General features: G+C 40.7%; 1 protein-coding gene across 1 annotated transcript; it reads left to right on the top strand.

Annotated features, from left to right (window-relative positions):
- Nucleotides 1-3727: 3727 nt before the first annotated feature.
- Nucleotides 3728-23238, top strand: LOC135476332 (cytochrome P450 3A9-like). The gene is made up of 14 exons (XM_064756331.1): nucleotides 3728-3842; nucleotides 5896-5989; nucleotides 6851-6903; nucleotides 9418-9514; nucleotides 10376-10492; nucleotides 11241-11329; nucleotides 11940-12091; nucleotides 14231-14355; nucleotides 15371-15491; nucleotides 16250-16407; nucleotides 17360-17448; nucleotides 18183-18320; nucleotides 21720-21882; nucleotides 22714-23238. The coding sequence occupies exons 1-14, from the start codon at nucleotides 3766-3768 to the stop codon at nucleotides 22789-22791; spliced, it is 1551 nt and encodes a 516-aa protein (XP_064612401.1). The 5' UTR covers nucleotides 3728-3765; the 3' UTR covers nucleotides 22792-23238.

The following is a 23238-nucleotide window of genomic DNA, read 5'->3' on the forward strand; positions in this document are numbered from 1 at the left end:
TCGTATAAGTGAAATATTCTTGAGTACGGCGTAAAACACCAATCAAACAAATAAATAAATAAATTTGTGGTGCCAGTATGTACTTTTACGGATTACTCGTCGCTTTATAGACTCTGTGCTGTCTCGAAAGACAATTGGTTTTCTCATAAGCTTGAAAAGTGATGTAACACGCTCCATACGAGCAAACAAGTACATATTTTCATTGGTCTAAGTGGACGTGTGTCTCAATTTAATATTCAATTAACTTACACACAGGCAGGGTATCGACTACCGAGACTAACGATGGTGCACCGGTTTGGTACGTTAACTAGCCATATGAATTGGATCTGTGAGCCCCTGGAGGTAATAGACGGAAAGCTACAATCCTCTAAATGAGCAGAATGAAGGGGAAGGTGCAACTTACCAAGTTCTTAATGTTTGTTGTACATCTAATTGGGGTTAAACGCCATACTGACAAATAACTATGGAGAAGATCACCTCAGGTCACCAGGTACACGACAAACCGACACGACTTAAAGCCACAGCTTTGACCAGCACGCGGGAGCTTAGAATTCAGTCGAATGCGTACTCATCAACTAAGCGCTAATGGTTATTTATTTATTTATTTGATTGGTGTTTTACGCCGTACTCAAGAATATTTCACTTATACGACGGCGGCCAGCATTATGGTGGGTGGAAACCGGGCATAGCCCGGCGGAAACCCCCGACCATCCGTAGGTTGCTGACAAACCTTCCCACACAGGGAGGAGAGGAAGCCAACATGAGCTGGACTTCAACTCACAGCGACCGTATTGGTGAGAGACTCCTGGGTCATTAAGCTGCGCTAGCGCGCTAACCAACTGAGCCACGGAGGCCTCAAGCGCTAATGGTGTTGGATGTAATATAAAATATAATTGAAAACGTACAGCGGAGAGAGTAAACAAAGCATAATATTTAAGCATCTGTATATATGAAGAGTTAGAATAAAATCCCAAATGAAGTAAACTGAAAAGGGTCGAATTTCACCTGACCATTTGCCAAATATCACACTGTCGTCTAGTTAACATTTAGTTAACATTAAAAAAAATATTTTAACTGCATTTTCCTTGCAATAATATAAATGTACAACATAGCAATGCGTAGAGCTTGTGGTATTACGTGTCATTAACGAAAGGCAATATTGGCAGCAAAGTATGATTTAAGACACAGTTGAATATAGGTGACTGGCTAAAAGAAAGACTATAGTACTGTTGTTAATGCTGTAGATTTTGGCTCTATTACGTTGTCAGTTGTGTAACAGATATGCACACCGTATTAATGAAGTGGTCTTCTGTTCGCTTTCTTTTTGCTAAATTTTGCCGCAGTCATAGCTACTTTTGCCACAGTCAAAGCTACTTTTGCACGTAAGCCAATTTCGTTGTTGGCACACAGACTGCATTTCGCGGGAGATTTCTTTACATATAAGTATTCAGTGTGACGACAACTAAGCACTTTGAGTAATTCTAGATCAATGACGTGTAATAAATTGCAATTAAGATTTATTTTTTTTACCCAGTACTCCTTAAGCCATTGTGCTAGGAGTTGGGGGGGGGGGGGGGGCTTGTGCGTTGCTACCTTTTAAGCAATTACACAAACAGCTAAAATAAATCCTTAACTAAGGTAGACAACCAGCTGGTCAATTACCAACTATCATACTATCTTCGCAGCCTTCGTTTTACTTTCCATACTGTAGACTATTTATATTTTTTTAAAAACTGTTCGATGTATACGTACGCTGCCCTACATTTTGGAACAGCGAGGCGACTTTGTAGGATCTGAAGTAACACAACTTTGGACTGTAGAAGCCGACACTCAATGATCGTGTTGACCAACAAAACTTTGTTGACTGTGAACACATCTTTCTACAAACTGAAGGCTAGGGTCAAACAGACACTTAACAGCCAGAACAAAATTAAGTTTGTCACCCATCTTTCCAGAACTGAAGGCGGGCGTGAGAACACTGCGCACAAATTTCCAGTGATTGTCTTATGACAATAAGCATCGACTTCTGGACGGATCCCATTGGGAAGAAAATCTGAAATAGCAAAGCCTTCCTGAACATTCTATTTGCAAATGAAGAGCAGCTCTTTTGCGAAGACGCTGCTGTTGTTGGGGATGGTGTATTCTTTTAATGGAGTACATTTTTACAATGCACATGCAGCTAATATCTATGCCATACACTTCGTACCTGATGACTGTACATTGGTCTCTTCTTTCTTGTTGTTCCAATTTTCTTTTTCATTTGACGCATCAACATCAACGTTTCACAGGGCCATTTTTGTGAAAAGTGGTATGATAGATTTCAGCCTCATAACTTGACGTCAACTGCGGACCCCAGTTGCAAAGAATAACGCCATTTAAAAAGAAAGAAAAAAACGTTATTTATCGGGTTGAACAAACCTCAGTCACTTTCCGAGTTCTTAAATTACCCGGCCAGTTTTCACAATTAAATATCTAATTAACATCAGTTGTTTATGACGTCATTTCAATCCGTGTACATACGGCCATTTGCTGTTTATTTATTTCACATCGATATGGTCAAATTCACAAGTGTCAAAACTGCCAACACCACCCTAGCCCTAAATCTATATCCCTAAAACCTTCCACCGAATTCGCTAAACACAGCTTTTAAAGTTGAAATAGCTCTTATATTACCCACAAATAAAGGATTACTAAAATAACGTTATAGGCTGTATAGATGAATACAAAGAAAAAGGTGATATGACGTCAACGTATCGGGCCCCTGGTATTGTGGTCCACCTGACAGTTCGAATATTAGAGTGCATTTAATTCAGTGAATAAACATATGAAAAAAAAATAAGCAAACATAGTTTTAGAGAGACTGTTTATTATGACCTTTCTCCTGACGCAAGCATCGGCCCCTATAGCACAGTTGGTAAAGCGTCCGCTTTGGTTGATCCAGGATCAATCCTGGTTCTAGTTATACCTAAGACCTTAAAAGAGGAAGTTGTAACTTAGCGTTCAGCATGAAGGAGATAGCGCAAAGACTGATTGACCCGTATCAGTATAATGGCTCGGGCGCAGCAGCTTACTTACCTTCGGTAAGGCATCTCAGTGAAGCAGCACTAGATAAAAGAGCGGCGGAAATACGTGCAGCAAAAAGGAGGCACATTACATACACCCTTAGGATTCTTTCGTCATCATATGACTGAAAATTTGTTGAGTACGACGTTAAACCCCAAGCACTCACTCACTCACTCCACACATTTGTATCAAGAAGTTTACATTTATTTGATAAAACACCATTTTTATTTAATTATAGGGCGGAGGGGGGGGGGGGGGTTCATGCAACGATACTACGCCATTAGTCATCAGTAGCCAGATTTGAACTCTTTACAATGAGTCATTTCTATTCGCCGTTGTACAATCACTTCAAGTGAGATAAATATTTCACCATACAGTAAATCACCATTTCTGGGTCAGATTAGGCCGACACCTCACCGGCATCTTATTAGAGATATCTAGACCACGGTCGCACACATGTGGAAGGTCAAGTGGGAGAATGACTCAAACAAGCCTTTGACAAACGTGGGACACGATGCTACGTTACACGATGCAATGTACGAGTGTTTTGCCACCGCATGACCTAATTGCCTTGTTTACATATGTATATATAGGCCCACATGTGCAGGTCAGTAGTTCTACCCGCGTAGCTTCTCCGATCCTTTCTTATTAGCCGTCACTTCATATCAAACTGAAGGAAGCAGACTGCGGACCCTGGCAGCCATGCCGTTCACGGACGCTCTAAGCTGGATCCCCACTTGGGCCTGGTGTCTGGTTATTATCGCTATTCTACTCTACCTGTAAGTGTATATGTACATTTATCTCTATGAAACACTGACACGAGGTATTTTAAGCATATTCAGACGCGTGGGTTGCCGTTAAAAACACAGCAGGCATCTGCTAGTTACCTGACGCTGTCAGTACTTTGAGTCGTAGCCTCAAGTCTCGTCGAAATCTCATTCTCGTATGAAATGGCAATGTTCGAGACACAAGATAAAAATGCTATTTCGCTCTGCATATGGTCATTTGATTTTATATTTTTTATTTCACTCTTATGTTTATTTTATCGGTGGCGAATTTTTCACTTATTTTACGGCGGTCAGGTTTAGCGGTGAAGTAAACTGAATTCACCTGTTTAAACCGTCGACCTTCATCAGGTACCTGACAGACCAATTGATGTAAAGCTGCAGCCGCAAAACAGCGACAGTTGGATTTGAACAAACAACCTCATGGGTCAAATTTCTGATAGCCCTAGTGAGTCACCGCCTTAATCACCTTAATCATCCGTATTTTTTTTGAGATTACTAGCTGCTGACATCAGTAAACATCCTGCAGTCACTCATTTCCCAGCCCTTCTCTTGTATTATTCGATAATCAGCAGTAAATTGATGATGTACATTGATTGAACTAAGAGTCGAGAAAGACCGCATCACTTCGCCGTTACAACGTCGCAAGATGTAGTTGCCGAAGAAATATACATTGAAAATCACTGTCATACTGCTTTATATCGACAATTATTCGACAATTTCTGTGGCGTGCACTAATCATTTCTTCAAAGCGTATGTAACTTAGGGTAGGCGCAAATGTCACCTGTTCCTGTCAGCAAGGTTGATATTTGATATAAGCTTCGTAATCACCCTTGCTTAAATCATGCCACAGATGGACAGAGTTCAAAACTGACAGACTGGAATTTGTGTATATACCCAATTCACACTATTCGTGGGGCCTAGGTACACGATCGAAGACTCCCATATAGGTGTTTGTGCAGGGTTCATTCGTTAAAGAAAAATAAAAATAAAATATGAAGTAAGGTTCATCATACAGTCAACTAAACATGTGCGTAAAAATACTTTCATTTACTTTTTCCTATTTTTTAAGAGTGTTGAAAGGCATTCAAATATTTGAAAACTATGATGGGCTTAATGAGCCATACTGACGGTTTCTAGGAACTTTCCTGATGTTCACCAGAAGGAAGGGATTTGTGGGAACGTTATTTCAGTAATCTTTCACCCATGGGTAAAAAGAGTTATTCTGACATTCATTGTTGCGAGGTGGGGGGTGGGGGTTCTCCTTGGCTCAGTTGGTTAGCGCGCTAGTGCTAGACAGCTCCGAAAAGGTGCACCGTCATCCGCATCACGATGGGATCACCGCTGAGGTTATGGTCACTTCACCAAAGAAATCTCAGAAAGTTGTGATGTTCTGACTTGACCCTGAACTGGAAGAACATTTGTTGAGTATCACCGATAAATGCGACTGAGTCTTGTCTGAATCTGCACAGAACGCCTGTCAGTGAATTTGTAAGATCTGGACCTTTGCAATAGACGATCATTCAATGTCTGGCCTTTGTAGTTCGCGCTGCAGTCAAAAACTACGCGAATTTTGTTCGGCCTTTTCCAGTGGTATGCTCCATGGTGTGGGATATACCAAACTGTGCCATTGTTAAGTTCCAACTCGCTCTCTGGAACTGGCTCAGCAAACCGCTTGTGAATGATATTACGCATATTACGTATGTATGGTGTCTGGTGTCTTCGGGATAATACTTCAGTGGCGACAGCACTTTGGGGTCATGTTTTCCTTGCCCAAAATTCTCAGTTCTGATCCGACCCGGGTTTGATCACAGGTCGCTCGGCTTCGCGGCGGACGCTCTAACCATTAGGCTCGAAGCGATCTAGATGCTCATTAAAGGGAACTACAATGCTCGCTTTGTCTATTGTGGTTGAAGAGCAGCGTATGGCCCCAAAGGTCGATGGTTCAAATCTGAAATGTGTTACCCCGTCACATATAGATAATCAGCAAATAAATATTTTCTCACCGTGCATGTGTATATCTCTCTCATGGTCTCATTACTTGCAGGTATGGAGTATGGCCGTACCTTACAACGCCTATCAGTCTCCCTGGACCCAAACCTACACCTTTCGTCGGGAACCTGTTAGAGATGAACGCTAAAGTGAGCATCGAGCTATTTTGCTGTACCAACATCACAGGATTTTTCTCTTAACGTTTTTAACCACCCTTGATTGTTTCATAGTGATATTTCCTCTCCGGTTGAATGTGGGTAGGTCTGTCAGCAACGTACGAACGGTGGTGGGTCTCTTCAGGGATCTGCCTTTTTCCTCCCTCCATAATGATGGCTGCCGTACTAATAATGAAATATTCTTCTGTGCGGCGTAAAACACTATTTATTTATTTGATTGGTGTTTTGCGCCGTACTCAAGAATATTTCACTTATACGACGGCTGCCAGCATTATGGTAGGATGAAACCGGTCAGAGCTCGGGGAAAATCCACGACCATCCGCAGTTTGCGGGTAGACCTTCCCACATACGGCCGGAGAGGAAGCCAGCATGAGCTGGACTTCAACTCACAGCGACCGCATTGGTGAGAGACTCCTGGGTCATTACGCTGAGCTAGCGCGCTAACCAAACCGAGCCACGGAGGCCCCTCACCAATCAAATACATAATTATAATTTGTAGGCCTATCGTGAAAGTTCTATTTTGTATCATGTGGATGAAGCCAGTATTTAGGTTTAATACTGACCATATAATTAATTTTATCTGAGCATTCATTAAAATTCCTTTAATAAAGGGGTTTGTCAGCCCATCATTTTCATGCAGAATTGTTTAACAACGCTTTCCATTTTTTAGCATTGCGTTTATAGTTGTTTCTTATTTTTGTTTTAAATTTTTAATATATAATTGACTTTTGTGTCCCCGCCTTTACCATTGTCTGTAACCTTTCCATGGTCTCAGTACTCCATTTATATTTTGAGTAATATATTAGATTTTCTAAATTTATTTCTGTTTTCCAGGGCATCCTCGATACAGATGCGGCACATGTCAAAACGTATGGCAGATGCCACGTGTAAGTAATGGGCGAGACAGTTATCTTTATCTCAGTGTGTTTTTTTTTGGGGGGGGGGGGGAGATGGGCATTGGGGTGGCGGTGTGATAACGGAGCCTAATTTTAGCATGCAGTCTGGTCCTTGCTGGAACGCCATGCTAATTCTAATGCTAGACCACTGACGTGCAATTAACATCATTGCATTTATTTTCGCCTATTTCTGCTTAAGCCATGCTGTTGGAGGGGGGGGGGGCTGTATAAGTTGCCACTACTTGCAGATTTACATAAGTTAGATTAAAGCTGGGATTAAGACAGACGTCTGTCGTAGTCTTAGATTAAGGTAAATTGAAAAAAAACGCCGGACTTCACCGATTATAAAACTATTTGCAAACTATCACGCTATCTTCGCTTCTCTTGTTTTACATTCTGTGTTATAATCCATACATTGCAGAAGCTCTGAAAAATATATATCCACCCTCGGTGAATTTGAGGAAACTACAGACTGCAGATCGTACATCTTATCAGAACCTATATTTGTACAAAGACCAAAGCGGTTTGCTCTCTCGCAGACATTACAACAAGAGGGATAGTTCCAATTTTTAAATTGTAAATTACCCTTACTTGGACAACAGTATACCGAAGAGCCCTGCAAATGGCGTGTACATACCTCGCCTTGTGGCATTTGACAGACCCTCTATGTTAAGTGACGATCCCAGTCAACGTCATAAGTCCTTACTGCAAAAACTAGTGTGTCAAGGTTATTCCATCAAAGGTCGGCACTCTAAGTTTCTAATAAGTTTTGCATTGAATAAATGAATCTCTTGTAAGTAAATAGGGGCAAAGTGTCCAGAGTCCAACACTGATCCATACGTCTGTCAAATTCCGCTTAACCCGGGGCTTGGGACCGTATATTCATCGTGTTGAATTCGATTGCTTCTTTAAATTTATGAACAGTCGCAATCAAAGTGTAATTGGGATACGTATTTTATTATCAACAACTTATATACCCGAATGATACAAGATGTGAATACAGATTTCACTACCCTTTGCATTATCCCGTTCTAATTTCGTGCTTTATATACTTTCTTATTTGTTTGGTGGTTTGTGTTAAACGTCGTTTTGGGAATTGGCGTTGTGATTATAGATCAGGAACGGCTATATTGTTAAACGGCTGGTATAACAATACTTCTTTCGATGCATGGATTTATATTGTGTGGTGTCATACCATTCAAGGCCTAACGTGAAGTTTTATTAAAATTAAAGGCACATATCTCAATCTCTATAGCTCGACAAACCCATACGCAAAGTTGACTTTTTACGTCTAGTTTTCATACGTAAAACCACCTTTAAAGCCCACGATCGCGTTTGAAGTAGAAGAAACACATAAAAAACCTAAACGTGTCTGCAGTTTCACCGCTTCCAAGCAGTCTTCACCAATAGTTTTCAGCGTGTTTCCGCTTCAGTACAGAGCAACCGTCGACCAGCAGCACAGTATTAAGATAAACAACCCGATTTGGGAAATCATGGACAGTTAACTAGGAAGTGAAAGAGCATACAACTGTCTAGTAACCCAGTAAGTTTAATTTAAATGAATGGGCCTTATGATTTCCCTCCTATTTTTGTACTTCATATACTTTCTCAGTTCTTTGGTAGTTTGTGTTAAACTGTTGCGATTATATACCTGGAATGCCCTCCGTGGTTGGTGGCTGGTATACGAATATCTTGCTCTTTCTGAAATAGTGTGTTGTCATTTAAACATTTTTAGAGAGAAAACTGTTGAAGGTAGCTTAAAACGTTTCACCCCCCCCCCCCCCTCCACTTCCCCCATCACAAAAAGAGCATAAACTTATAGGCTGATTGTATGTCCAAAGTATAACAGATTCGAAATGACATGCCTGAAATAGGCTGAAATACTTCAAAGTTATATCAAAATTTTAAAAGTTTTCATCACGTCATGTATTCGATCAACGATGAGTTTCTAAAGTTTTTAATGGATTTTAATGTCTTCTTCAACTTTTATATAACTGGTATCGCTGTACATGCATATCAAACATTGGAAGCGACCCTATTCGCCCTCGAGAAGAATGTTCAAGGGATTTGCTCGAAATCCATAATGGCCGCCAAACTAAAGTGGTCTAAAGAAACAAACATGAAAACTGTAAAATAACATCTACTGGAATTATGTTGGCAAATGTCGAATAGCTGCCATATGCATTTTCTAGAAAAACGACAAAAACGCTGCTCGAAAAGGATTTTTAATCGTCTAAGCGAACACTTGGGCTTCCAGGCTTCCAGCTTAGAACCTTAATTAAGTAGGTATCATCATTAAGACATTTTGTTCTGGACATAATTCAGCATCATACGTCTCGTAAAGGTCTGGACAGCTATGTCTCGTCGAAATAGAGAGGTCATAACCTAGTGGAACTGGTAATGTATCTGATAGTGAGCTGATAATGATAATGTATATGGTAATGAGGTTATATAATGATAATGTGGATCACAACTTCCGGGTCATCTCTGTGATTTGTCTTTCAGCACCTGGATTGGACGGCGTCCATTAATCAACATCGCCGATCCTGACATAGTCAAACAGATCTGTATCAAAGAGTTCCCTAAGTTTGTCAATAGACCGGTGAGTTCGTGTTCTCTTTACAGGATTTAGTTGTGAGCATTCTAATATTTAAAAATGCTCCCCCACCGCCATAATATTTTTCTAGTTTTACATAAAATCTCTGTCATAGACCTGTTCAGCATGGTATTAGTTAATGCAATGTGCATTATACGAGAATTATAACTTTTGCAATAACTATACTAGGTATACTTTGTTGGCAATGTCTAATAGTTGTTCGTTTTACTTTGTTGTTGTACAGAGCTCTTGCGTGTACATGGCTGCTTATCAATTCCACACTGCAAACTTCACTGACCTTTGCAACTCCAACCCGTCCTAATATTTGTATACTGATTCCCTAAGTAGGGAATCAAATGTAGACATGTCATAGGTTGCCTCCGTAACTCATCGGTAAATAGTAAAGTGAGTGTTGTTTTGAATTCGAACTTCCGGCAAGGTTCGAAAAATTCTACAAAAGGGACTTTTTGTTGGGAATTTATTTTGTTCTGAATTTTATTTTTGTTGTTTTTTTGAACTCAGATAACTTGTCGACTTAATGCATTACAAACATAAGAATATAGACCTTAGTTTAAAGGATTGTGAAATTTTCCTCCTGGGCGACATACTTCCACGAGACTTCTACTTCGTTAGAGACAACTTGACTTCCACCAGTCATACCAGCATGGTGCTAGTACGTCACACGTGGGAAAGTTCGTCACTAACTCACCAAAGGTCAGTGGTTTATCCAGGTAGGTATATCCTGCAACCATAAAATTTACCTCTTCCGCCATACTTATCGTTGAGTGTGGCGTTAATACTCAATACTCAACAATCAGATAAATTAATAGATACTGATTTATTTAAATTGGCATCCTCATGTTGCAGGTTCTCGTGCCCTTGTCACCTGTCCAGAACGCTATGGTCTCCGTTCTTAAAGACGACCACTGGAAGTTTGTCCGCAGTATTTTGTCTCCAGCTTTCAGTTCGGGCAAGATGCGCAAGGTACGTCATAGATTTCCAAGTGTCTGTTGTTACTCAGAACTGCATAAGATGCAAGCAACACGATGATTGGTCATTTTGTAGTAATGTGGCACGATGTGGCCAAGCTCGCGGCAAAAATACAAGCGCCTTAAATCAGGATAAATAAATGTTTTCTGAACAGTTGCTTGTAATTAAACTGGACGAGATCTGCCACACGAGGACGGTGCAAATAGCGCGCGAGTGTAAATAGCGTCGTTCCTGTCGCAGGTCTTTCTTCGCTAGTCGCGTGAAAACATGTCATCATCCAGCTTCCACACGTTTGCTGTTGTAAACAGGGCGGCACAAAACGTGGTACAGCTTTGGATAAAAATGTGATTTATGTGAAACAGTGTTGTTTGTAATTGCTGATTAATCTGGTTTTTCGTTAGACGCTTCGTGTTCATTGTCATGCAGCCGGAGCGTTTTCAGGTCATTGCAAAACCTAACCATTGCATACACATATATTAATTGTCGTCACAGATAATTTCGTACACAATTGTAATTACCGTCGAACATGTAACCATTTCGTACACAATTATTAATTACCGCAAATGTAACCATTTCGTACACAATTATTAATTACCGTCAATCAGGTAATCATCTAACACAATTATTAATTACTCTTAAACATCTAACCATTACGCACACATTTATTAATTACCGTCAAACATACAAAATAATAAGTGTGTTGTTAATTAGTGGATAAAGCCAAGAACTTCTCAAACTTCAGATGGTGCCTCTCATCCAAATCTGTCTGGATCGGCTGACTGAAAACTTGACAGAGCTCAGCAAGAGCGGCAAAAGTTTCGAAGTTAAATCGTGAGTGTTATTCTTATGACGATTTAGCCCATCCGGTTATAACGGTATTGTCTATTCACTGACTAATGGAAATGCCTACAAATCGTGCGTGTATTATGAACATGGTAACAACGTCCTACTTTGTATGACTAGTTACTCAGGAAAGAAAGGCCTTTACCAACAGTTTATTTACTTGTTTCTGTAAATGATATTCACCATCAGGTTATTTATTTATTTATTTATTTATTTATTTATTTATAATGTAAATGATAATCAATGATTTTCGCCAACAGTTTATTTATTTACTTATTTACTTATTTATTTATGTAAATGATAATCAGTGATTTTTGCCAACAGTTTATTTATTTATTTATTTATGTAAATGATACTCACTGATTTGTACTGATGACTGTGGGTAAAGGACCGACCTTTGGTAGGCTAATGACGAATTTTCCCATGTATGATGTATAGACTGAACGCCATATTGGTGCAGGAAGACAAATTGCCAAATCAACTAAGGTAAGACAGGAAGATGGTCGGAGAGGCTGTGTCCGCTCGTGATCAATGCCCTGCAATGAAAAACTGTTTTAAAAGATCATGTATATTTTGTTTCAATTTCTTCCTACGCTAGCGTAATGGGAGGCCTATCCATGGAGGTGATAGGAGCTGTGGGATTTGGGATTGAGACGGACGTTCAGAAAGATCTCAACGACCGTTTTCTCACCATGGCCAAACGGGTCTTTGAAGAAAACGCTTTAACAAAGATACCAGTAATGATGTCATGTGAGTCTTTTTTCTAATTTATTCCCTGTTTCTAACTACGACATTGTTAACATCAAGTCTATGCGCACATGACATTCTGGGAGACAATTTGACAGTGTCAAAACAATTTATCGTACCAAATCTAATTAATGTGGCATAAAGCTAAGGAATAAAGCAAGGTTTTCCAGAGGAAGAAACGAAAACTATGGGTAAAAATACATTTATTTTTATATTTAGTCCCTGTGCTGTTATTTTTGCATACTCTGTGCCTCAGAGGAATTTTTCGTTCTCATACCTTTCTACGCTTTATGCACATCTGTTACTCGTTTATGTCTTTATTTCAATACTCTCTGTGTCAGAAGCCCTGCAACAACTTTATGCCTTTATTTCAATACTCTGTGTGTCGGAAGCCCTGTGACACGTCTATGGCTTTATTTCTATACGCTATGTGTCAGACTGCATGTAACACGTCTATGGCTTTATTTCAGTACTCTGTGTGTCAGAAGCCCAACAACACGTCCATGTTTTTGTTGCAATAGTCTGTGTGTCAGAAGCCCTGCAATACGTCCATGGCTTTATTTCAATACTCTATATGTCAGAGGCCCTGTAACATGTCTATGCCTTTATTTCAATACTCTATTTGTCAGACGCCCTGTAACGCGTCTATGCCTTTATTTCTATACTGTAATACGTCTATGCCTTTATTTCTATACTCTATCTTCTATACTATGTCAGATACGTGGGAAGGTCTGCCTTTGATGCTCTGTTTGTCAGAAGCCCTGTAACACGTCTATGCTTTTATTTTTATACTTTATATGTTAGATACGTGGGAAGGTCTTTGGGTTTCCTCCGGGCTTTGCCCGGTTTCCCCCCCACTATAACGCTGGTCGCCGTCGTATAAGTGAAATATTCTTGAGTACGGCGTAAAACACCAATCAAATAAATAAATAAATCTCTATGTCAGACGCCCTGTAACACGTCTATGCCTTTATTGCCATACTCTGCGTGTCAGAAGCCCTGTAACGCGTCTATGCCTTTATTTCTATACTCTGTTTTTCAGACACCCTGTAACACGTCTATGCCTTTATTTTTATACTCTGTGTGTCAGAAGCCCTGTAACATATCTATGCCTTTATTTCTATACTCTGTGTGTCAGAAGCCCTGTAACACGTCTATGCCTTTATTTCTATACTCTGTGTGTCAGAAGCCCTGTAACACGTCTATGCCTTTATTTCTATACTCTGTGTGTCAGACACCCTGTAACACGTCTATGCCTTTATTTTTATACTCTGTGTGTCAGAAGCCCTGTAACATCTCTATGCCTTTATTTCTATACTCTGTGTGTCAGAAGCCCTGTAACACGTCTATGCCTTTATTTCTATACTCTGTGTGCCAGAAGCCCTGTAATACGTCTATGCCTTTATTTCTATACTCTGTTTTTCAGACACCCTGTAACACGTCTATGCCTTTATTTCTATACTCTGTGTGTCAGAAGCCCTGTAACAGGCCTATGGCTTTATTTCTACACTCTTTTGCGTGAGAGGTTCTATTGCACGTCTGTGCACGTCTGCCATTTCTCATACGTCTTTTGTGACAGGTTCTTCGACATATGTAGGCGTCTTTTTTACATACTTTTGTAAAAATGTCTCTTTTTTGTACCTGGTTTGTTATAGGTGCTGCTGTGTATGTCTGCACATAATACACGATTGATGCACTGTCACATGTATAGGTCTTCTATTTGTGTGTACACTTTTCGTTGAGTACCTGTGCCTTCGCGTTATTCTTCAGGAGTTCGACAGGATATACTTTACAAATTCTCTTTCATGTATAGGGCCTTTGATGTTTCGAATGCTTGAAGCGTTGGCTGACGTTACTAGCAGGTTCTTGACCAATGACATCGCTTCTTAGTGTCCAAGCCTCTCTGTTTCCGCTGAGGCATTAAGCCGGGAGGTTTGCCAGGTACGTGGTGGAGATTGGTGGTTTAAGTGAAGCGCAACGTTTTCTGCCAGCCTTAAACCTGACCATGGTGATGTGCATTTGAAAACAATTAATCAGTCAAAACAGGCGTTTGAAAGCAACTGAATCACTTATGTCCATGAAGATATCTGTGTGTGTCATCCCTGAGAAATTTCCTTCAGAGTATCTATCTGCATATTTCAGTGTTTTTCCCCTTCTTGAAGCCGATATTTCAGGCACTGGATATGACAGCTGATTCCAAAGACGTCACAGACTTTTTTGCCACTTTGCTGAACAAAACAATTAGTGAAAGGCGGCAGCAGCCATCGGTACGTACAAGCTGGTGGATTGATTTATTCGTTAACTTGATTGTTGTTTAACGCTACGCTCTATACCTCTTCACGCTAGCGCAGCGTAATGACCCAGGAGTCTCTCACCAATGCGGTCGCTGTGAGTTGAAGTCCAGCTCATGCTGGCTTCCTCTCCGGTCCTACGTGGGAAGATCTGGCAACAACCTGCGGATGGTCGTGGGATTCCCCCGGACTCTGCCAGGTTTCCTCCCACCATAATGCTGGCCGCCGTCGTGTATGTGAAATATTGTTGAGTACGGCGTAAAACATCAATCAAATAAATAAATAAATATACCTCTTGATTCGTCTTTATCAGCCTGAATGCCTGACGTAAAACAGCCGACCTTTGGCAAGATGATAACATACTTTGCCACGTGTAGCATAAATACACAGCTCATGCTGGCTTCCTCTCTGACCGTAAGTGGGAAGGTCTGACAGAAACCTGCGGATGATCTTGGCTTTCCCCCGGGCTCTGCCCGGTTTTCACATAATGCTGGCCGCCGTCTTATAAGTGAAATATTCTTGAGTACGGCGTAAAACACCAATCAAATAAATAAATAAATAAAACATGCATACATTCACACCATATTGGTGGAAGACAAGTGCTTCTGAAGAAAGTTTATGCTGCGCAATCATCTACACGAGCGTCGCCGACCGCTTATTGCCACAAAAGCCTTACGAATGGTGAGAGCCAAATATGCACAACGTGCAAATTCCTGTTCAAGCTGGGCTCTGATGGATGTACTAACAAATGATGCTTGGTGCAACCTTAGCAGTACAGGACGAATGTTTGGCATGGACGTTAAAGTTAAAGAATACTTAAAGAAATAAAAAAGTATCAGTGGAAAGACCATTTAAAGCTATTTTTAAAAATTACCTTTATTTAGCCTTTTAGTTAAAAAAAACAATGAAATCTAATATAGGTTTCAGTAATTATTTGACTGCAAATCTTTGAGTGAATTTCTACTGGTTATCGCTGCCGTTGTTGTTGTAGGCCAGGAAGGACCTTCTTCAGTTGATCCTGGATAGCAGTGTAGACGATCTGCAGGAGACGCTGACGGATAAAGATGTGGACGTGAATGCCTTGAAGATGGATAAACTGGACAGAAACAAAAGTAAGTATTAAAGATTCTTATAGATTGATTTCTCTTTATGGCGTACCTCTTCAGAAAACATTTTTAAATTCAAAATCTTGTTCACTGATATCCTTTCACCAGACAGTGGATAATAAGTAGAGTTGAGGAAAACGCTTCCTTGAAGGCAAAGAAACGACTAACATGAGGTATGTATGAGATGAAACAATGTCCAGAAAAACAGTTGGGTTTAATTTTTTACAGTGTATTTGAATATTTCATTCTGCGGTGGCCTTTTCTGACCACAATGCTACCAGTGACATCACATAACGTTTTGATATTCAACACACATTAGTCTGCTACATGTCATTATTCAAAATTCATAAACATATAAAGATATGAATGCAATCGCCGTTTTGACCTTGAAACAAACTATTTCAGGGAAAAATATAGATGTGATGTCATTGTTACGTCATGCCCTACCAAAGCCCGTTTCACAAAGAGATATGGGGCTTTAGCGTAAAGTTTCATTCCATATTTAATTCTTAAATATATCCATCAAATCGATAAAATGTTTGAACAACTAACTTGAAAAACTTTTGTAATGAAGATAACCAGTTTTCGTCTGTATCCGAAAAAAGACTTTGTGAAAGTCGCTCGTTGCGTTTTCGATAGATCTTTTTAGTGAGACGGCATTAATTCATCGAATCCAGCATTAAATATTTCTACACGTTGTTGTTATCTAAACGAAATAACACTGGAAGCAGCGTTAATGCCCAAACTATAATCGTCGTCTACAGAGCTGACTGACACAGAGGTGGTCGCGCAGGCGTTTGTGTTCCTTTTGGCTGGATTCGACACTACGGCTGCAGCTCTCTCATTCTTCGCATACAACTTGGCCGTGAACCCGGAATGCCAGGAAAAACTGATCCAGGAAATTGACGACTCCCTACAGGGTGTAGGTAGTTTTGTTCCGTCGAATTAAATGGGGTGTTTTTTTTTCGGCTTGAACACGTTGGTGAATAATTATCTATTCAGAACTATGTATAAATAGTTCCGCGTGACACACACAAACATTTCACACTTGTATGTTACACGAGCGCATTGATTTTCTCTTATGTAGTAATTTCCGAAAGTTCAGACTGAAAAAGCTGTGTTGTCCAACTTTCACGTGGAACAGTGCATGTAGCTCAGTTATGTGGATACTATAAATCAAAATATTAGCATAGGTTGACCACCATTATTTTGATATACAGCCACCATGGTTTCGGGTTAGGGGTGGGTTTTGGGAGTGCTCAAAGTCTCCTCCATTTTATTTTTCTTGAGCAAAATTCATGTGTGTTTCAAATACATATTCACAGTCAAACTTCATCATTGGCCATGCCCACCTCTACATACCCTATTATCATCCAATGTATGCCCTTTCCGTCTTCATTCCGACTGAAAACCTTGAACCCAATTAGTTGAATTAAGCATTTGTAAGGTATACCACGATGCTGACTTTGTGGGTGGGAGAAAAGAATGTGCCTGTGGCCCGTATTACATAGTTGTCACAACACTACGATTAGTGCATTTACCATGGTGACGTATCGCATCAAAAAACGTTGCCATCGAAGTTACGGCCTAGCTCTATTAGGCCTATGCCATTGGTTGATTGGGAAACCGTTCCCCTGTTCCTTTCTTTGCGATGAAGATTTGTCGTCAAACTGGTAATGTATTAGTCGTGTGTATTACAAGAGACCATTGGTCAATATAGCTTACACCCGATTCTCCATTGCGCCCGAAAAAGGTATCCGATTGCTCTGTCACACCGTAGTAATGTAACAACTCTCCTGCCTATATGTGGCTATGATTGAATGTGGCTCATTTTGTGGTGTATGATACTATAAATGACTAAATTCCGTCAACAGGCAGCGCCAACGTACGACAACGTGATGACGTTACCTTACCTGGAAATGTGCCTGTCAGAGACACAACGGCTGTACCCGGCAGTCAGAGGGTAAGTGTACACCGCTGACAGAGGGTCTACATGGCTGGCCTTTTGTAACGTATACCACGATGATTGTGTAAAATGACACCAGATAGTGGTTAAAATTAATGATCATCAACTAAACGGCCACAGCTATTTTTTGTGATGTGCAAGGTAATTTAAATTAATTTTTAACCTTGAATTCTTACGAGGCAGGGGTGCGTCATTCCCAAACACAAAGGGCAAACCAGGGTTAGGGTGACGTATGGGGAAACACATGCGCTCTTGGTTGTGGAGATTGATCAAAATTAATAACATGGCCGTCCTTTCCATTTTGTCATTGTGTGCGATTTTGCTGTGGGTGCGATATCTCAGCTATTCAACATCACAAAGACAAAACGTTATGCTTTTTAAACTTCACGGGTGATACTTTGTCGATGCATATATACATTTTTTGTCTGCTGTTGTCTTTTCTTTTAAACACAGATCGTTGTGATGTAAGGGAAGGTAATCTAAGTTTACAACACGCTCCCAAGAATATTCCCCATAGGGCAACGTAAGGATTAGCAACCCGCTGTGACGTGAAATACAAATAAACCGACAGTTGTAAAGGCTAGATCGATGACTCCTGACCCCCTTCTCAGATGTCACTTTACCACGTGACAACATCCTCATCTTAAAAACTTCAAACAAACCACTATTCAGTCAGCCAGTGAATTGGTCAGTGTAGACTTCCTTTTAATATCAGATGTCTGTTTCCACAGGACCTCTCGTGAGGCCAGTGAGCCAATGACAATCAACGGCGTCTATATCCCGACCGACTCCACTGTCATTCTGATGAACTACATTCTCCAGCATGACGAGGCTTACTGGCCTGACCCCAAGAAGTTTGACCCCGAAAGGCAAGATTTGGGTGGCATATAGGGGAGAAGGGATACACTTGTAGGGAAGAGAGTGGTGGTGAATCTTGGTGTTGTGAATCTTGGTGTTGTGAATTTTGCACGTTCAGGGATGCAGTTTATGTATTGGAGAAACGACGAGTAACAGTTGATTCTTGAAAAAGAATCAACAAGGCGCGGAGATGTTTATCCTGCTTTAACGTGTTTGTAGTAATGTAACAACTATCCATTATTTTTCAAGAGTCGCGTGGTGTTATTTAAGGCAGTCAATGATAGCTTTTTCATGCCGGCTAAGCCGCATTTATTGTATAGTTGAAAATAATACGTAGCATGGTTGGTCTTTCGTGACCTTGTTACATGAAGTTTTAGTGCAACAGCATTAGAGCTTTTCGCCAGTGGAAGTCCAGTTGGTTGTACTATATATAAAGGGAACTACATGAGCGTATACTCGGGCCGGGAATCGTTAGTCTTGACGGAGTGCAGAACGGCGAGCAAGAACGAAGAGGAGTTTTGGTTCTCAGGTCTCTGCATGACAAACGAAGAGATTTTTTCCGTGGAATGGAGGTGGAACACACTTCCTCGCTCGCCGATGAATTGAATCCGGTAACACCAATGAGGCCTTATCGTTTCAAAACCCTAAAACGGATGTCGAAATGACGCTCTCTTCATCACGCAGGTAAGCATACGTACATAACTAAAAGGCTCTCGAGGGAATCTGTGGCATTAATTGCAGTTGCATAAATTGACAATTTTTGAAATGAAAATATTGTGCACAAGACCTAGTATATCATATGATTTACGTTCGGAAGAAAAAGTGGACGAGCACGTTATGACCAATGCTAATGGATTCCGTTTGTTAAGATAGAATGAAGACACATCAAGGAGGATTGAAACATAGTAAAATTAAACGCAAAATCGCCTATGCTTACGAAGACAGAACAAACTTGGACCGCTGCATAGCCTTAGCTTTCGTAGCTTACAACAGGCACTGGTAAGTCCCTGAACACATTTTTAGGATTTGATTGCAATGGTTTGAAAATAGTCATTTGGGTTTTTTGCGACCATGAACAAAACAGAATTTTTGTATTCTCTCTGCCAGCCTTTAACTGCTCCTTTTCTGTTATACGCGCCTGCGGGCCATGGTTTGGTGGGTAGCCTTTCGGACTTCAGATCTGCCGCCCCGGAATCGTTGTCCTGGTTAGGAGCAGAGAGTTTTGACATTCCATCACAATCTATCTCCAATCGTTGGAGACCGCCTGCTTTACATTGCTGTATATACATGAGGGGAAGTCAGTTATTTGACAAAGTTTGGGGTTTTCTTTCGGGGGTTTCCTATGGGGTTTCTTCCACCAGCTCATAAACACAGATTTGTTGTCATGTGTGAAATACTCTTTGAGTATGGCGTAAAAAACGAATCAGTCAGCCAATCTGTCTATAACATGCTGCGTTGACATTCATCTCACGGACGTTGTCTTGATTATCACTAGCTTAATTAAATGAAGTTGTATGTTTTTACTTCGTTGTAGACCACAAGAAAGACAGACTTTTTACCTTTGATCTCTTGACAAACCCCAAGAAGTGTGATATCCAAGCCAACCCATTGGAGCAAGCATGCTGGCCAAAACCATGGGACGTCTGTGTAAAGCTGCTGGAATCCCAGGGTTCCGAACGAATCAGTGGCTACGTGCGACTGCTGGTACTTGATTGTACGAGGCTTATGTAGACGTACAACTCATCTGCGAGATTATCGGACACAAAAGTACGGCAGTTAGAGATTACAAACGCACGAATGACCAGCAGATGTTCGACAGTAGCACCGTCTTTTCTGGTCGAAAAAGCGAGTGACCTGTACCGGCAAAAACTGTTCGTGTGGACGACAGTCGTACTCCTCATATAACTGTAAATGTGCATCTAGACAAATAGTTTTCAGACCTGAAGGTTTAAATCGTCTAATTTAATCCAAGTAGATGTAGACGGACCCGTCTGAAAATACACTGGATGACTCCAGAACTGTTTTTCCTTGTCTAAACAAACTGAAATAATAGGAAACCGATTTTCGTTGGTACATTATGTTTGAATATTCATCTTTCTGAATATTATGTAATGGAGCAAATCCCGACCTCGGGGCATTGCTTAATAATGCAATAAAATACAACACATCTGTTCGTGTGCGGATTTTTCTTTAATGCTCATACTTCTATAAAAAAAAGTTTAATTTAACGTTAAATTTTCTGTTCTTACCTTGTATCCATTCACGCTCAAGAGTTGGTAGACAACAATTCTAGATAGCAATGGAATTTACTGAAAGACCTAAAGTATTGATAAAAAATGTTTTATGTCTTCGGTACTAAGACAGCCACAGATTCGTAGCTGTTTTGTTTTGAATCGATCGGCTAGACAAAGGATTGAGGTCAAAACAAACATTTAAAGTCGTCTAAAAAGAGATGTTTGTATGGTCCCAAGTGTGAATTCGTGAAAAATAATCAACTCCTCACGCAATAGCGTCACAGCAAACGTTTAAATTATGGGAAATCTCGCTTGCCAACTTGAAGTTCTTCAAAATGATAGCAATAACCTGTGAATACGAGTTTATATGATAATATGCAAATATCACTCCCAAGCTTCATTTCACCTGACATGAATTTCTCACCCATATTCCAGTCAATAATACCTTTTTATGTACAGGACATATCTTACAGCTTGGTTATTAAATAAGGTTGTAGTCTGGAGACCTTCTGGTCACATCAAGACCAGCTTCTCCCATCAAGGTTTGCTGAAAATGGGCTTTAAAATTACGTAAGACGAAATCACGCTTTTTATAGAGCGAGATTTACAGGCTGACACAAGTCAGTCTTGTCATTTCAACAGCAATGTTGTACGGCCAAGCTTTACGTATGTATGTATTCTTGAGGTTTTACATCTTACTTAACAATTTTTCAGTCATATGACGACGAGGGGTCATCAGGTGTGTGTACATATACTGTGTCGTCTTGTGGCAGGGCAAATTCATGCCACCAAAGTGCTGCCGCCACTGAAGTATCATGCTGAAGACACCAGACATGAAACTCCACTTTATACTGACACCGGGCCAACCAGTCCTGTTTCCATGCTCTAAACCCTTAGTGCTGAGCGCCAAACGAGGTAGCAACAAGAGGTACTTTCGGTATGACCCGAACCGGGTTTGATCGAGGCGGACGTTCTAACCTTTAGACCAACGAAGCGGTTCTGATGCATAACCATTACTATTAAACTGAAATTAATTGAAAATGCATGTTCGACAAACCTAGCGGCAGTAATAATATTCTTTTCAATAAACAAGAAGTTGAGAAAAGAGACAAATGACAGAGTAACTTTTTTGTGAAAAGTTTATGTAAAATAACACCATATATCTGATAATTCCAGGTGGTCCCCAGAACAGAAGGCTGCGCGAAATCCGTACGTCTACTTCCCGTTTGGCATCGGTCCCCGGAACTGTGTCGGCACGAGACTTGCGCAGATGGAAGCCAAGATGGCTGTCGTTTCCGTGTTACAGAAATTCCGATTCGTCCGAGGACCTGAAACTGAGGTATGAAATACAATACAACGAAAGTGAGGGGATGTGGAAGGTTTTAGGGATTACTCCGGCTTGGAGTGACGGTCTTAACTTCTTTACGCTCTCTTGTTCTTCTCTTTAGCAAGTTGTATTGTCTCTCTGAACGCTTGCCTTATTACATTATATAAGTACGCTAACAGCTCTGTAACACCAGCATAAGTTTTTGACGCCATTGATCACTCTGCTATATGTATAATATTTCCCATGAACACAGAAATAGCGTCAGGACGTCGTCTGGCCTCGGACCCCCATTAATTTTCCATAAGCGACAATGTTAACGTCTAGCGCTGTAGCTCAGTCCCAAACATTCCGTGGCTAATAAGCTTTGGTGCATACCTGGCCCAGCCTGTGAGAAAGAAGCCATAAAAATCTTGACATAGGTTGACCGTCAAAATCTGGACCTTTCCATGCCGGCAGCTGGGAGGCGTGCCTAGCAACGCCAAGGGGACGTCACTCGCAGCCTCATCACTACCTCACACCTTGTGTCCTCTCACCCAGAATTTCAAACTTTCATCAATAAAGCTCATACCTCCTCAAAGTTTAGACAGTTTCCAACATTTTAATACCAAGCATGCACCTGTGCACCAGAAATGGACGCCTGGGAGCAAAAAAAGACTTTACACCCTAAAATTCACAGAACTACAATCGTCCCTACCGAAAAACGGAAGTTGTAATGGGGGTCTGTGTCCGTCTTGTCCATGACCGGAAGTGAATAATTCTGACATGTTTTAACAGAGTGCAACATTCTTTAACAGTCTGAGTTGTGCACTTGTAATATACATCTGTTTTGCATTTTGTCCACAGGTCCCATTGAAGCTAAAAAAGGGCAATTTCATACAGGCAGAGAATGGCGTGTGGTTGAGGGTACAGTCACGCGACTAGGAGCAGAACGGGGTATGGCTGAGGTACAGACTCGTGACCACATGTATATGAAGCTAGAGAACAGCGTGTGGTCACGTGATCAAGGGGACAGTTGTACAACAGATGTCACAAAGCCATTCCTTGAATATACGGACAAAAATGACGTTAAGAGTGGCGGAAACCCTGCACAAGATAATCTACGTTATGTCACAAAGCCATTCCTTCAATATACGGACAAAAATGACGTTGAGAATGGCGGAAACCCTGCACAAGATAATCTACGTTATAATTTTACTGGACGCGGGGTGCGTTTACGTTTTGTATAGCTTCATTTTAGATGATTTAGATGAATCAAATAAACTAAAAAAAATACTACTGAATACATATCTGGGAATAATGAGAGAGCTTAATCCAGGGTGATGACCCCAATCCAAGGTGAGGAACCCAATCCAGGGTGGTGAACCCAAT

This window comes from Liolophura sinensis, chromosome 10, assembly GCF_032854445.1.
Source record: "Liolophura sinensis isolate JHLJ2023 chromosome 10, CUHK_Ljap_v2, whole genome shotgun sequence".
Classification (NCBI taxonomy): Eukaryota; Metazoa; Mollusca; class Polyplacophora; order Chitonida; family Chitonidae; genus Liolophura; species Liolophura sinensis.

What these genes read in the sequence shown, in the direction of transcription:
- LOC135476332 (XM_064756331.1), top strand. Translation starts at nt 3,766, where the DNA reads ATGCCGTTCACGGACGCTCTAAGCTGGATCCCCACTTGGGCCTGGTGT. An exon ending in GTTCGGGCAAGATGCGCAAG is followed by an intron (nt 10,493 to 11,240) that starts GTACGTCATAGA and finishes CTCAAACTTCAG; the next exon opens with ATGGTGCCTCTCATCCAAAT. An exon ending in AAAAGTTTCGAAGTTAAATC is followed by an intron (nt 11,330 to 11,939) that starts GTGAGTGTTATT and finishes TTCCTACGCTAG; the next exon opens with CGTAATGGGAGGCCTATCCA.